The following is a 17,247-nucleotide window of genomic DNA, read 5'->3' as shown; positions in this document are numbered from 1 at the left end:
AAATGTCTCCTTAAAAGCCATGAAGAATTCAAGAAAATTAAACTATAATTTTCTTAATTGAAACTTCTCGCTCAAATGCTAGAACAGATTTTTTTTTTAATTAAAAAAAACTGAACTACAATATTTTTGATTTAAAAACTTCTCCGTAAACACCAAGAAAAATTCAAGAAAATTGAACTATAATTTTTGGAATTAAAAACTCCATTAAAACCAAAAATAATTTAAAAAAAAAAACTACAATTTACTTGAATTAAAATTGTCTCCGTAAAAACCTTGAAAATAATTTTTTTAATTTTGTGAAAAGTATAGACTCTAGAAGATTTATTTTAGAGAAGTTTTTAATTTAAGAAAATTGTAGTTGAAATTTCATCAATTCAAAACTTCTTCAGAAAAATAGTAAAATAGTAAAATAGCAATAAAATGTTGTTTTATAATCTTAATATCATGAATTACTGAATTAATGAAATATTTATATAATTTGAAGGAAAAAATCACCAAAAAATTCGAAGAAACATACTAAAATATACTCGAAAATAATAGAAAAGAGTATTTTACAATAAATTCTTTGCCTTTTTTATAAAATTATTCAAGCTCAAACGTAAGAAATTTCTTCGTTTTGGGACTTAATGGGTGTATGCATACAATTTTTGGCATCAATCTGCATCAGTCATAATTTTGTTCCTTAGTTATGCTTTAAAAATACTGAGTTAATATTTTATAAGTATTTTTTATTCAGATAGTTTCCCTTCTTAAAAACATATGCATAAAAAACGAAATAAACTAGATAAAAATTCTCTGAAAAAAGCTAGAACATTTTTTTTTGAATTTTGTGAAAATTACAGACTCTACAAGATTTATCATGGAGGAGTTTTGAATTCAAAAAATAGATGCACAATTTTCATGAATTAAAAACTGCTCCAATATACTGTAAAATATTTTATAGCAAAATTTATAAATTAAGAAAATTGAAATACAATTTTTCAGCAACTTTACAAACAAACAAAAATTATAAACTTAAAATCTGATTTAAAAAATTGAAATTTCTACATAATAATTGCAATGCTTACAATGGAATGAACACTTTCTTGAGAATTTGACACATCCACATCCATAAACGCATTTTCATTGTCGGCTAAATTTTGTTTACATTCTGTTCCTCGTGTTTCTTCATTGGATTCTTTATTTTCAATAAAATCCGGATCGATATCGACACTATTTTCCACCTCTGGAGGTTTTGATAATTCAGGAAATTCAGATAATTCAGACAAATCTCCAGAATTATTCGAAACTGGATCAGAATCCTTCTCTGAAGTGTTAACTGTGACAACACTCACATTTCGAATTTCCATAGTCAAAAGCGTAATATCCGTTTCCATTTCTTTCTCCTCCATCTCGCTACTTTTAGGTAGGAATTAACTTAATTACAATCGAGTAGATAGTATTTCAATATTTCATTCATCTACATTTTCGGGCGGATTAGAACAAAATAAAATCCATGACAGCCGCACTATTTTGAGGTTAGGAAACACATGTCATGATAAATTTCTTGGATCTCATGTAAATTCTCGAAAGCTGAGAAACTTTCCAAAACCAACTTTTATTTAAACTCTTTTTTTAAATAATCACTTTCACAGAATTTATTTATTTTTCAGAATTTAATTATTCAAAATTATTCCCAAATTCTAGTGCTTTAAATTTCAATATTTCGTATAAAAGTTAAACAAATCAGAATTTTATTTATATTTCGTAATTATTTTGTTTAATTATATTATAATTAAATATCAAATTAATTATGTGATAATTTCAGTATTGATTTTTCTCAAGAGTATAATGCTCAAATTAAAAAAATTAAAATTCAATATTTAAACAATACTTAAAATTATAACAATTTGATATTTTTTTACAATTCTCCATAATGAATTTAAAATTATAACACTTCTTAATAATTATTTAAAATTTTTTAAGGATATCATTTATTTTTTAATTGTTTTCATTAAAGCCGAATGTTTAAAAAAACCGAAAAATTTGGAAATTTATATTTATGATGCATAAATGTATATAGATTGTATATTTTTTTTCAAAAATAACAAACTTCAGAGGTATCATATTTGAACGATCAATGTCCCGAGCACAATATAAATCAATGAGCTTCAGGGTCCACAAGAAAGAGGCCATTCATTTCTCATGTATCTAAAAGCTGATTGTGTGCATATGGACATTGATCGTCCTCGTCTCGACGCCTCGGGGCTTTCAATTTTTCTAGACAATGACCAAGACAATAATTTTTCTGGAAAATGAAATGTCCTCGAAACAGATGTCCGGATTCACTTTAAAAATCCGGCAGATGGCGCTGCCTCGTGTATATTTTTTTAATTGAAAATCTTTCAAATTTTAAGGAGAATATTCGAAATATTTGCCAAAATGTACCCAATTTAGCTTAAGATTTTTTTTTTTTTTTTATTTAAAAATTGTGTACAAAAAAGGAATTTAAAGTTTTTTCTTTATAGATTATTTCTGATTTTAATGAGACCTTATGAGAATACACATTTTTTTAAAGTATTTTTAAATAGCGTAAATTTTCCAGTATAAAAAAAAGAAACACAGGTATTTAAAGAAACAACAAGGAATATAATACTATATCAATTTCTATACCACGGGCTTAGTAATTCTATTAAAAAATGGAATATTTAAATAATAAAAGAAGTTTTTCTCTAAAGATTCAAAATGTTCCCGCTGAAATGAATTAGGTATTTTGGGTTGAGCAGGGGAAATTCAAGATGTCTGTACGCTGAGGGTCAAAAAATACTAAATGCATAGGAAAAAACTTAAAAAATTGTAATCATCTGGAAAAAATAGATATTTTTCATCAGCATATTCTAATTTTATTTGTTATTTTTAAAAATCTATATCTTCAAATAATAAAATCGTTCATTTTTCTCACAACGAGTTTTAATCACAGTTTAATTTTCAACAAAAAAAAACTAAATTTTCAACAAAAATGGAATAGTTAAATTTTTATTTAAAAAACAAACTTTCAACATAATTTTTGTTAAACAAAATAGTTTAGTTTTTAACGAAAAACATAAATTTTTCAAATAAATAAAAAATATAATTGCCAAATTTTCAGGTAATCGAATTAATTTTCTACCAAAAAAATCGAATTTTCAACAAAATAGTTAAATTTTCAACCAAAGAAATCAATTTACAATAAAAGAGAATTATATTCTTCCAATTAGAATAATTTGAAACAAAATACATGAATTTTAAATCGAAAGGTTGAATTCTCCATGTAAAAAATTTAAAAATTTCTACAAAAAATGGAATAGTTAAATTTTGGTAAAAAAATTTATTTGCAAGAACCAAAAATATTTTTTTAACAAAATAGTTTCATTTTCAACCATAGAAATAAATTTACAAAAAAAGTATAATATTTGACTAATATTCAAGAAAATACTCTTAAGTTTTAACCATATAGTTGAAATTCAAATAAAAAGCGTAAATTAAAAAAAATCAATAGTTAAATATTCAGTTAACGAAATTAATTAAAAAAAGGAATTTTTAAAACAAAAACGAGAATTGTTTAACCATTTTCAAACAAGAAGAATAATTTTCTACCACATAGTTGAATTTTCAACTAAAAAAGATAAATATAATATAAATTAAATAATATGTAATAAAATAATTTTTAAGCCAAAAATTCAAATTTACAAGAAACTAGTAAAATTTTCAACCTAAGAAATGAATTTACGAGAAAAGAGAGTAATATTCTACCAAAAAAGACGAATTTTCAGAAAAACTGAATTTTCAATCGCATAGTTGAATCCTAACTAAAAAATATAAATTTTGAACCAAAAATTGAAGAGTTAAATGTTTCGTTAAAACAATTGAGTTAAATTTTTTTTTAATGAAATAGGTTAATTTTCAATCATGGAAATTAATTTACGAACAAAAAGAAAAATATTTTATTAAAAACATGACGTTTAAAAGATAAATAAAAAAAATGAAATAGTTAAATATTCACTTAAAGAAATTAATTAAAAAAATGTATGTTTAACGAAATCAGTGAATTTTTAACCATTTTCAAATAAGAAGAATAACTTCCTACAAAAAGCACGAATTTTTAACCAAGTAAGTGAAATTTCAGCCATATAGATGAATTTTCTTCTAAAAAAGATAAATTTTTTACCAAACATGGAATAGTTTAATTAAACAAATTATTTTTAACTGAAGAAAACAATTAATTTAAATAAAATAGTTGAAACTTCAACAACCAATAAATTTTTAACAAAACAATTTAATTTAAAAAAAATTGCATTTTCAAAAATAATAAATATTTAGTTCAGAAAAATATTTTAAAGAAAATCAGTAAATTGTAAAAGAAGAATTTTCTACTAAAAGAGATACATCTTCAACTGAAAAAAACCAAAATTTCAACAAATTAGTTACATGTTTAGCCAAAGAAATTAATTTTCAACCATGTAGTTGAATTTTTACCTAAAAAAGATCAATTTTTAACTAAAAATGGATTAGTTTAATTAAAAAAAAATAGTTTATAAATAAAAAGGAGCTTCAAGAAATTAGTTGAATTTTGAAGAACAACGTAAATTTTTAACAAATTTTTAACTAAATAAATAGACATTTTACTGAAATTTTCAGCATATACTTAATATTTTTAGTTAAAGTAATTAATTTTAAACAAACAAAAAAAGTAATTTTTAAAAAATTAGTTACATTTTTAGTTAAAGAAATGAATTTTTAACTAAAAAAAGATACATTTTTCAGCAAAAGAAAAGAGAATTTTCAAAAAAAAATAGTTACATTTTCAATAAAAAAAGTCGATTTTTAACGAAAATAGACGAATTTTCAATGAAATAAATGAATTTTTCACCAAATGGTTGACTTTTCAACTGACAAGGATGATTTTTCAGATAATTAATTTTAAACAACAACAAAATAAATAACTTTTCATCTAAATAGTCTTCAAATGTTGGTCCTCGGCATGCAGCCATCTTGCCAGGTGACGTCACGCCTTGCTCTACCTAACCCCCACCATCGTAATCCTCGAATCTCCACCTCCACTCACCTCACCTTCGTTTGTTGCGAACCCACCTTCAGTGCTCATTGTCATCGCCTAGCATGACGTATAGATGACAATATTTTCCAAGGAAATGCAAAGATGTCATCGGTTGCGGAATCGCGTGAACGGGAGACGTGATAATCCTCGATATTGTTAAAGTGTTTCCCCCCAGGAACCTTGTCGCTTTTCGATTTCTCTCGAGCGCGAATGACCGTTCAAGTTTTAACACCTGGATGTGGTATTCGTCGAAACAGGACAACTGTCCGACGAAATGAAAAAGTTCACATTTAAAGGAGTACTCGATGGTTTCCGTTCATCGGTCACTCAGCAGGTCAAACCCGAGCAGGAAATAGTCGAAAACCTTCGACCCGAGCATTTTCAAGTTAAAAAAACATTCAGGCATGGCTTCCCCTACCAACCGACTGTTCTCGCTTTCGATCCAGTCCAGAGGCTGCTTGCCATCGGCACCAAGTCCGGATCGCTCAGATTTTTGGGTCGACCTGGAGTCGACATCCACGTCACTCACGACACTTTTTCGGCCGTGACCCTACTCCAATTTGTTGTCAATGAAGGTACTTTGATATCTGTCACCGCAGACGACACCCTGCACTTATGGAGTTTCCGGCAAAAAATACCACAAGTTGTTCAGAGCTTAAAATTCCAACGGGAGCGAATTACTTGCATGCACCTGCCTCTGCAGAGCAAGTGGCTCTACGTTGGCACAGAACGGGGCAACATTCATGTTCTGAACGTCGAGACCTTCACGTTGTCGGGCTACGTCATTAACTGGAACAAGGCGATTGAAGTGACCCGGAAGACCCATCCGGGACCGATAGTGCATCTCAGTGATAATCCTCTCGAACCCAGCAAAATTCTGATAGGCTACGAGACAGGACAGATCGTTTCCTGGGACCTGAAGAGCAAGACCGCGGATTACAGGTGTCAGGCTGACAAGCCTCTCAGGTCAGTATCTTGGCACCATGAGGGTAAGCAGTTTATGTGCAGTCACACCGACGGCTCCCTTTCGACTTGGACTCTCCGTCAGGTAAAAGCTACGAATCTTACTCATCCCCATGCCAAAATTCTCAAGGACGGCGAACCCGAGCCCTGCAGGACGATCCAGAAAGTCGAGTGGAAGATTTCAAGGTCGGGCGAGGCTTTTATTATTTTTACAGGTGGTTTGCCCGTCGAGACTACCGGAAGGACACCCAGCATCACCGTCATCCAGGGTAAGACCACGACAGTTCTCGAGATGGAGCACAATGTCGTGGATTTTATTACACTTTGTGAGAGCCCCTGGACCAGCGATTGTCAGGAACCCTACGCAGTGGCTGTTCTTCTCCAGAGCGACTTTGTCGTCATAGATTTGTTGAGTCCTGGCTTTCCCTGTATTGAGAATCCCTATCCCATGGACATCCACGAATCCGCGGTCACTTGTTGCGCATACTTTGCCGACTGTCCCCCAGATCTCGTGCCAGCTTTTTATTCCGTAGGTTCCAAGTTCCAGAAGCGGACTGGGTTCAGTGAAAAGGACTGGCCCATTTCAGGCGGTGAGTGGAACCCAAATTCGAGTAGCTACAGTGAGATTATTTTAACAGGTCATGCCGATGGAAGTATTAAATTTTGGGACGCGTCGGCAGGGACTCTTCAGGTATTATATAAACTCAAGACCTCGAAGCTCTTCGAGAAAAGTAAGACCCGGAGCATAGAGGGCGAGGAGGATCCTCTTGCCATCCAGATGATATTCCTCTGCCCGGAGAGTCGGAAGCTCGCGGCCGCGACTGTGGGGCGACATGTGATTTTATTCAAGTTCAAAAAGGTTGAGAGTACCTCAGAGGTTGTGATCCTGGACGTCTCCCTCTCGGGAGATGCCAGGGAATTAGTTAAAGAAGAATTTTCCCCCAATAAGGATAGTCCAGCTAGTAATCTCCTCGCGGAGGATAGAGCCAAGTTCGAGGGTGAAGGATCTTTGAGGGTGAAAACTGGCCTGCAAAAGAGAGCTCCCGGATTCCAAGCCAGCCTCATCTGTGTAACCTACGGAGCGAATGGAGACCAGTCTGAGTATATTTCAGCCTTGAGTCTAAACTCCTCCTACGGTTTGCTCTCTTATGGCAACGAGTCCGGACTCGTGGTCGTCGACATTGTACAGAAAGTCTCGCTTCTCATAGTGAGCACGGCTGAGCTTGGAATATCCGTCGATTCAGGTCGGATCCTCCGCAGTCCGAAGAAACAGGACGACAGACGCGAGGAGGAGCGGATCCGGAGTCCCAGTGCTGATCAGAATCAAGTTAACTTCGCAGTCTTCCCCGAGAACAAACTAGAGGCAGATAGGCTCGAGAGCACTTTGAGACGCTCGCCAAGTTCGAGTATGTCGTCACTGGAGAACATTTCCAATGAAACCATCAGCTGCCTTATATTTGCCGATTCCTACACGAAAAGAGACTCCATTGCCTTACCGACTCTGTGGATTGGCACGACTCTGGGTTCCGTACAGCCCATCGTGTTCAACACACCTACCTCAGGTGAGAGACACGCACAACCTGTGATTATTTCTACTTCCAAACTGGGGGGCACGACCTTCAAACTCAAGGGGGCCGTTTTGACAATGTCGTTCTTGGATTGCAACGGAGCACTGATGCCCTACTCCTATGACTCGTGGAAGGATGACAATAGTGAGAGCAGAGACCGGAGCAAGAGCCAGGGCAAGCTGGCAACGAGGATTCCCTCACCGGTGAGTACCGGAGGGATGGGATTTGAGGACAGGCAATTTGTGGTTCTCACTTCGGAGAAGCAGGCCAAGGTCATTGCTCTTCCCTCGCAGAACTGTGTATATAGGCAGCAGCTGGCTGATACGAGTATTGTCATTAAGGCGGAGATTACCTCCTTGAAGGACAGTGTCTGTCTCGTCTGCTACATTTCAAATGGCCACGTGACTAGTTATAGTCTGCCGAGTTTAAGGCTTCTCATAGATGTAGATTTTCTACCACTTACGGATCTCAGGATCGCCAAGACCCTCTGCTTCAGCAACAGAGGTCATGGACTCTACCTCTCGGCACCGACCGAGATCCAAGAGTTTACCGTCTCGACGGAGTTTTGCGGAGAGCTGACAGACATGATGGGCGATTTGTTTAGTGTTCATGAGATGCCGGAAGCGCCGAAGGAGAGCTTCTTCAAAGGATTGTTCGGTGGAGGGTCCAAGAGTTTGGACAGGGAGGAGTTGTTTGGGGAGTCGAGTGGAAGGGCCTCGAGGTCTGTGGCGAAACACATTCTTGGACCAAATGCGAGCATCGAGAACTTGAGAGAGAGGGCTTCAACTTCGACGAGTGAAGTGGCAATGGCTCATCAGCTCGTCCTGGAGAGGGGAGACAAGCTGAGTCAGCTCGAGGAACGAACGGCGAGGATGATGAACGAGGCGGAGGGATTTTCTACATCAGCTCATGGATTGATGCTCAAATACAAAGATAAAAAGTGGTATCAGCTGTGAGAGTACGACATTTTTCTGGATTCTAATCGCTTTCGATCCTCCTGGGTGAAGATTGCGTCACCTGACTGTCTGCCCGTCAAACACGTTCTGTAACTGTTATCCTGGTGACATAACTGTTCTAGAACATGTAATTGTAGCTATTCCGTAACCGTGTTACATAAATGTTATAGAAACTGAGTGTAACAAAGTTTACGTGCGCGCGTCATCCCGCCTGACGCCAGTTCCCGCCATTTTCCGAATCGATTATCGATGCGGGATTTCTTCTAGATTAATTTTTTAAAGTGCTCCGAGGCTTTCAATACTTGGGAATTTCGTAAGAAGGGAGACATGAGGAAAGAGGAAAAGGGAGGAAGGCTGAAAGAAACGCAGGTAAGGATTTTCTATTTTTTAAAGATAAATTTATTTCAGTTCATTGGCAGGGTTGCTACGAGATCTGGAAGATCTGGACAAGTCATGGAAATTTGAAAAAAAAATTAATTTTTTTTATTTGCACCTAATTCCGAAGTTTTAATCATTATTTTTTTTAAATTTAGAATACAGGAGTTGCAGTCTTTTCCCTATTTTGTGTGTTGCCCTTTTTTGCCACGTACAAAAAATTCTACTATTCAAAACTGAATTATGCTACCGCGAGTAGTAACAGTTTTTTTGTTTTTTTTTTTAAATTTAAAGAATGATCTATTATATGTGATTAATCTGACATTTTCAAAATAAAAAATGTTATTAATTTTTTTAATTAAAATTAAAAATGTTATTAATTGTTATAATTAAAATTAAATTTTTGTTTCGCCTATGAATATATTAAAATATATAATATTGAAGAACTAAAATATATTATTTATAAATAAATAAAACGGAAAATAAAAGTAAAACCATATGTCGCATGACAAATGTAAAATCATTGAATTGTAATTAATTAATTAATCAAATTTAAAAACTGTCTATTGTCATTAATTTGAATTTTGTCAATTTAAATTGAAAATGTTATTAATTAATTTTAATAATTAAATGTTTGGTTTATCTATGAATGTAATAAAATTGATCTGTATAATATTGAAATAGCAAAATATATTATTTTTAAATAAATAAATTGAAAAAGAAACAAATTGAAATATTTTTTGAAATATTTGAAAATCTCAACTTTTTCCAAATTGTTTGAAATCTTGAAACTTAAAATTGGTGCAGACTCTATTAAAAGCTCCTAAACCTTCTAAATATCTTTTAAAATTGTTCGAATTTTTGCTCAAATTAAAAATAAAAAAATGCAGTAAAATTCTCCAGATTCTTTTTTGGGAATTTTTTAAATATGTATTTTGAAACGTCTTAAAACCTTTGTGCATCTTCTCTTAAAATTAATTTTTGTTTAAATTTTTGTAGGAATCTAAAGAAAATTTGCTCATTCTCTTAAAACCTTTAAAAAATGTTTAAAAACTTATTTTTCTCCTAATTTTTTAAAATTACATTTTTTCTACATTTTTTGAAATCTTTAAATTAATATTTCTGTTGAATTCAAATTTTTGCTCAAATTTAAAAAATAAAATGAAAAATTGCCGTAAAATTTCCCAAATTATTTTCTAGAAATTCGGAAATATTTTGAAACGTTCTAAAACTTTTTAAAATATGCTCTGAACATTCATTTTTGAAAGTACAAAATCTTAGATATTTTTTCGAGGAACCTAAAGACATTTTTCTTATTATCTATAGAGACCTTTCAAAATTCTTAAAAAACTTCTTCAAAAATGTACTCTTTTTAAAAAATGTTTTGAAATCTTGAAATTAAACATTGTTGTTGAATACATTAAGAACTTTTAAACATTCTAAAAATTTTTTTAAATTAGAATGTTTTCTAAATTTTTGGAAACATTTTGAAACGTTAACATTTTTTTTTAATAGTCACTTAAAATTAATTTTTCAAAATAAAAATTCATAATTATCTTAATAAATGTAAATAACAATTTTTATTCACACCTTTCAAAGTTCTTTATTGTAATTTTAGAAAATTGTTTGAAAATATTTTTCAATTTTCTCCTGGAATGCATTTTGTAAAGATAAAAAATCATTAACAAATTTTATTAATTTATTTTTTATTTTCTCAAGATTACAATTAATTTCGAATCTGTCCAAAGTTTCTAAAACTTCTAAATATCATTTGAAACAATTTATTTTTCCTTACATTTTTAAAATCCTGTAAAATAAACAAAAATATCCTTTGAATCTTTCTATTCAGATAACATTATTCTATTCAAAACTAGAGAATGCTACAACGAATAGTGAAAGTTTTTTGTTTGTTAACTTTAACTATTATTATCGAATACTGCACCATCAAATTTCTTTATCAAAAATTCCAAAAATGCAATTTTATCTCATGACAAAACTTCTTTCTAAGCAATTCTAAAATTATAGATAAAATATAAATTGTAAAATTATTTTTAATACCAGCAATAAAATTACTGGGAAAATTTTAAATGATTTAGGTTTTGTTTCAAAGGATTAATTTTAGGTTTTGAATATTTCAAAATGTGTTGAAAAAGAATCTGGAAAATTTTTGAATCTTTTTTCAGAGGATCTTAAAAAATTTGATGAAAAATTTATTATATTTTGAAAAATATTTAAAAGTTTCGCAAAGATTTGAAAACATTTTTAATCTTGCGAAGATTTCAAAATGTTTCAAACAAAATATAGTTTGTTGAAAATTTCGAAAAAGAAGATTTTTAACAATTTTGATAGGTTTCAAGCGAATAAAGAAATTTCTTTAAATTGTTGAAAAAATTATAAGCGGAATTTATTTTGAAAAATTAGTTTAGAATGCTAAAAAAATTTTAAAAATTAAAAAAATTAGAAGTTTCAAAAAGATTTAATTATAATTAAAAATATTTAAAAGTTCCAAAAAATTGTAATTTAAATTTGGATACATCAAGATTTAGAAACAAAATTTAGAACTGTTTCAAGATTTTTGAAATTTTTTAAGAAAATAAATTTTTTTAAAAAAGATTTCTGTAGAAATTTAAAAGGTTTATTTGGAAAAATTAATTTTAAGTGGATATGACAAACATTTCAAAAGATTTACAAAATTACAAGTTTTAAAAGTATTCACAGATAATTAAAAATTTGAAAGTATTTCAAAAAATTAATGACAAAATGTCGATTTTTGAAGATTTTGAAAGAAAATTTAAAAGCGTTTGAAGAATTTCGGAAGGCTTCAAGAAAATAAAAAGATTTTCTTACGATTCATGGGAAAGTTTTAAACAATTTTTTAATTTGATTGAATAGAATATTGTAACATTTTAGTTAAAAATTCATCCCTTTGCTTGAAGATTAATTTTTTTTTACTGAAAATTTCACCATTCAATTTTTGGTTGACAATTTTTTTTTAGTTGAGAATTCATGTAATTTTTTTTTTTTAATTGGTCTTTTTTTATAGAAATTAATGTATTTAGTTGAAAATTCAACTATTTGTTTGTGAATTCATCTATTTGTTGAAAAATCTTTTCTTTGTTGTAAAAAATTAATCTTTGTGGCTGAAAATGCAATATTTTTCCTTGAAAATTTAGGAATTTGAAGCGGTTTTCAATTTAATTCAATATTATACTTAGATCGAATTTACTAAAATTTGCACTGAATTTAATGTATAATTTAATGTATAAATAAATTAAAATTTGTTTGAATGATTGAAATTCATGGATTTCAGACGCAAGTTCCAAAAATGATTAATGATGTTTTTATATTATTTGATTATTTAATTAATCGATGGTGCTAAATATATTTTAAAATATGGGACGACTGAAAAATCCCGATTTAAAACAATTCAAAATTTGGTTAATTAGTTTTATTTATTAAAAACACAATAATCAAATATTGTTATGAGAACAATTATTTTTAATATTTAAAGTTTCTAAAACTATGATTTTAGGAACTTTGAATGTTAAAAATAATTTTTCTGTTGATATAAAAATTGTATTGTTGTGTTTTTAATAAGTGAATAATATTTATAACAAAAATTATGATTCTTCAAAATCGGATATTTTAGAATTCAAAAATTTTATTAATCGTGTATTTTCAATTCCAGTAATATTATAAACTTTCGGGAAATCTATCTATCGAAGGGAATTTTTTTGCCTGATTTGATTAGACACCCTGATTTAAAAACTTAAAAATTCCTTATAAAAAATTGATTCTTCTTTTCTACATGTAAAAATAAATCTTTAATATTTTCTTTTTTTTCGTAAAAAACTTATCCTATTTTTCCTTTTTGAGCTCCTTTTACGCTGCGATTCCTGATAATAATATTAATGAAAATTGTTTAGAATTTAATAACGGTTGAAGTTGATTTTTTGAAAATTAGACCTGATTTTTTTTTCTTCAAAAATTAAGCTGTAAAAGCCATGAAATGAAATTTTGAAATCGGATTTCTGTAGCAACCCTGATTTGCTATTTTGGATAATTTTTTGGACTTTTGTTTTTTTGTTTTCTAGAGCATAAAGTCTGTAGAATTCGTCGACAGCTATCTTCACTTTCGACCCATACTGGGAAAATAAGGCCAAGAATTTATTTTGAAGAGCTCTTGAGACTAAATTGAAGAAAATTTTCGGAGGGTGCTGTCGTAGGAAAATAGATGTAGTTATTGAGTCACTTGTGGGAACTGGCTAGTGTTGACAATAGTGGGATTGAAGCAGTATCGAAATCGATTTGGAAGACTCAAAAAATCGAGACCACTCGCAAGGTATTTTTGAAAAAAGAAGCAAAATATTGATATTAAGAATATCAGATAAGGTCTTTGAATTTCATGAATCAGAGTTGAAGTTATTTTTAAAATACAGGGTGGCCACTGAACCAAAAAATCGGAAAAACCCGGGGAATGAGAATAAATTTATTTTTGACAGGGAATTTTTACGAATTTTTAGAAGAAAAATCTACCGAATTACTTGAAATATTTGGAAATTTTTGATAAAAAATGTTTTAAGTTCTCTACTTGTAAATATAAATGAATTAATGATTATTTAAACTGAAGTGTAGTTTGACTGTTTAAAAAATTTTTTTTGCAAGAAAATTCTGAATCCTTTCAAAATCGAAAGGTTCGGTTGAAGACTTATAAACTATTTCCAGTATATAAATTTAATTTCAAATTAGTAGATTAATAATTTAACTTTCTGATTCAATTTCAAATTCTATTTTAATATTGTTCCAGTCTAAAATATTTCATGTTTAAACCATTTATTTAAAAATGGTTTAATTAATAAAAAATCATTTTTTATCTTCAGCAATATTTGGCTGTTCATTTAATATGAAAAATAAGCAAGTATTCAAAACTAAGTAATTTAAAACTGACTTATATAAAATAGAAAGTCATTAAAAAATGTCGAAATTTTTAAATGAAAGTCTTGGATTTTGGTATATAAATTTAACAATTTAACAATTATTAAATTGCAGCGACTTAAAATTAAAATGATTCAACTTGAAAGATTTAAATATAGAAAAATTTGAATTTCACAATTCTAATTTTAAACGAAAAGAAAAAAAATTTGGAATATTTTTTTGTCCGTATTGAAAGTGGAAATTTTCTTTTTTTTACATTTTTATTAAGTTGAAGGTAGTCACATTTTTATTGAATTTGAAACCAGGACATTTATTTTTGAGTTAGAAGAGGGATCACTTTTGTATTTTTAACATTTTTGTCGAGTTGGAAGGGAGGAAATTTTGGTTTAAAATTTTTTATGAATTGAGAAAGAAAAAATTCTGTTTCAAGGGATGAAATTTTTGTTTTTTTATTTTTGCTGAATAGAAAGAGGCATTTTTTCAGCATCTTTATTGAATTTAAGGGAAGAATTTTTTATCACATTTTTATTCTGTATTGGAAGAGGGAAATTTTATACTTTAAAGATTTCTCCAAGATTCTTCTAAGAAATTGATTGGAAGGGACGAAATTTTAGTTTTCAATTTTTTCTAAATGAGAAAATACCCTTTTTTATTATTTTGTGTCAATAGGAAAAAGCCCCTTTTTGGTTTCATAATTTTTATTGAGATGAAGAGAAGAATTATTTTTTTTTTTATTTATATCTGAATTTAAAGAGGGACTTTTTTTATTTTTTAATGGTTTCATTGAATTGGAAGGGAGAAAATTCGTAGCATTGCATTTTTTCTAAATTGGAAGAGAAAATTTTTGATACTTTTAAAGATTTTTATTGGATTAAAAGGGACGAAATTTTGATGATTTTTTTTTTCAGAATTGAAAGAGACATTTCTTTCTTTTAGCAGTTTTATTGAGTTGGAAAAAAGAACATTTTTTCTTAATTGAAAGATGGCCGTTTTTTAAAAGAGTTTTATCTAGTTTGTAGACTGAAAATTTTTGATTATAATTTTTCTTAAAGTGGAAGTGAAATTTGGTTATTTTTAAGATTTTTATTGGGTTGAAAGGGGCAAAATTATTTTTTTTTTTTTTCAGAATTGGAAAAGAGAAAAATTTGGTTTAAAAGTTTTCCTGAATTGAAAGAGGGCCATTTAAAAAAAAGGATTTTTATCGAGTTTAAAGATTGAAAATTTTGGATTTTGGTTGAAATGGAAGAGTGAAATTTTTTTTTTTTTTCTAAATTTTTATTGGGTTGAAAGGGGCGAAATTATTTATATTTTGAGAATTAAAAATGAGAAAATTTTTGTTTAAAATGTTTTCTGAAATAAAAGAGGGTAATTTTTTTAAAAAGATTTTTATCGAGTTGAAAATGATATAATTTAGCTTTTTTTTTGAGTTGGAAAAGCGAAAATTTTGGTTTAACATTTTTTCTGACTTGAAAGAGGGGTATTTAAAAAAATATATTTTTATCGAGTTAGAAGATTGAAAAATTTGGTTTATAATTTTGGTTAAAATGGAAGAGTGAAATTTTGTAATTTTTAAAATTTTTACTGGGTTGAAAGGGGCCATATTATTTTTATTTTTTCGGAATTAGAAAAGAGAAAATTTTCGTTAACAATTTTTTCTTAATTAAAAGAGGGCCATTTAAAAAAAATTGTAATCGAGTTGGAAGGGTTAAAAATTTGAATTATAATTTCTTTTGAGAAGTAAGAGTGAAAATTTGTTATTTTTAAGATTTTTTTTTGGTCGAAAGGGGCGAATTTATTTTTATTTTTTCAGAAATTCAAGAGAACATTTTTGTTAAAAATTTTTTCTGAAATAAAAGAGCGTCATTTTTTAAAAAAGATTTTCATCGAGTTGAAATTTATATAATTTAGCACTTTTATTGAGTTGAAAAAGCGAAATTTTGGTTTACAATTTTTTCTGAATTGAAAGAGGGGCATTTAAAAAAAAAAAGATTTTCATCGAGTGTGAAGATTAAAAATTTTGGATTATAATTTCTTCTGAGATTGTAAGAGTGAAATTTTGTCATTTTAAAGATTTTTATTGGATTGAAAGGGTCGAAATGTTTGTTATTTTTTCAGATTTGGCACAAGCAATCATTTCTTTTAGCATTTTTATTGAGTTAGAAAAACGAAAATTTTTGTGTAATGTTTTTCTGAATTGAAAAGGTTCATTTTTTTAACAAGATTTTTGTCGAGTTTGTAGATTGTAAGTTTTGGATTGTAATTTTTGGTGAAATAAAAGAGTGAAATTTTGTTGTTTTTAAGATTCTTATTGGGTTAAAAGGGACCAATTTTTTCAGAATTAGAGGAGGCCATTCTTTATTTGAGCATTTTGATTGAGTTGGAAAAGCGAAAATTTTTGGTTAAAATTTTTTTTAAATTGGAAGAGGGTCATTTAAAAAAAAGATTTTTATCGAGTTTGAAGATTGAAAATTTTTGTTGAAATGGAAGTGAAATTATTTTTACTTTTTCGGAATTGGAAAAGAGAACATTTTTGTTTAAAATTTTGTCTGAAATAAGAAAGGGTCATTTTTTTAAAAAGATTTTCATCGAGTTGGAAGGGTGAAATTTTGTTATTTTAAAGATTTTTATTGGATTGAAAGGGAGGAAATTTGGATTATTTTTTCAGAATTGGAAGAGGGTCATTTAAAAAAAAAGAAGATTTTTATCGATTTTTTTATCGAGAATTGGAAAAGAGAAAATTTTGGTTAAAATTTTTTTCTGAATTAAAAGAAGGTAATTTTTTAAAAAAGATTTTTATTGAGTTGGAAGGTTGAATTTTGTTATTTTTAAGATTTTTATTTGATTGAAAGGGAAGAAATTTTAACTATTTTTTTAGAATTGGAAAAAAAAATTTTGGTTCATAATTTTTTCTGAATCAAAAGAGGGTTATCCTTTTAAAAAGATTTTTATCGAGTTGAAAACGTGAAATTCTGTTATTTTAGAGATTTTTATTGGATTGGAAGGGAGGAAATTTAGATTATTTTTTCAGAATTGGAAGAGGGTCATTTAAAAAAAAGAAGATTTTTATTGAGTTTGAAGATTGAAAAACTTGGATTATAATTTTTGTTCTAATGGAAGTGAAATTTTGTTATTTTTAAGATTTTTATTGGGTTGAAAGGGGCGAAATTATTTTTATTTTTTCAGAATTGGAAAAGAGAACATTTTGGTTAAAAATTTTTTTGAATTAAAAGAAGGTCATTTTTTTAAAAAGATTTTTATTTAGTTGGAAGGGTGAAATTTTGTTATTTTTAAGATTTTTATTTGATTGAAAGGGAAGAAATTTTAACTATTTTTTTAGAATTGGAAAAAAAAAATTTTGGTTCATAATTTTTTCTGA

At 28.8% G+C, this 17,247-nt stretch overlaps 2 protein-coding genes across 2 annotated transcripts in view; one reads left to right on the top strand and one right to left on the bottom strand.

Annotated features, from left to right (window-relative positions):
* Positions 1-1,520, bottom strand: part of LOC117174397 (telomerase Cajal body protein 1) — a 23,974-nt gene extending 22,454 nt beyond the window's left edge. The window contains exon 1 of the mRNA XM_033363487.1: positions 1,068-1,520. Coding sequence (XP_033219378.1) covers positions 1,068-1,391 — 324 coding nt within the window. The 5' untranslated portion in view covers positions 1,392-1,520. The remainder of the gene's footprint in view (positions 1-1,067) is intronic.
* Positions 1,521-5,144: 3,624 nt separating this feature from the next.
* LOC117174940 (syntaxin-binding protein 5) overlaps positions 5,145-17,247 on the top strand; it is a 48,483-nt gene continuing 36,380 nt past the window's right edge. The window contains exons 1-2 of the mRNA XM_033364401.1: positions 5,145-8,930; positions 13,031-13,278. Coding sequence (XP_033220292.1) covers positions 5,349-8,561 — 3,213 coding nt within the window. The 5' untranslated portion in view covers positions 5,145-5,348 and the 3' untranslated portion in view covers positions 8,562-8,930; positions 13,031-13,278. The remainder of the gene's footprint in view (positions 8,931-13,030; positions 13,279-17,247) is intronic.

The sequence above is a fragment of the Belonocnema kinseyi genome, chromosome 6 (assembly GCF_010883055.1).
Source record: "Belonocnema kinseyi isolate 2016_QV_RU_SX_M_011 chromosome 6, B_treatae_v1, whole genome shotgun sequence".
NCBI lineage: Eukaryota > Metazoa > Arthropoda > Insecta > Hymenoptera > Cynipidae > Belonocnema > Belonocnema kinseyi.
The sequence above is the reverse complement of the archived record's forward strand: the minus strand, read 5'-3'. Positions and strand labels throughout refer to the sequence as shown.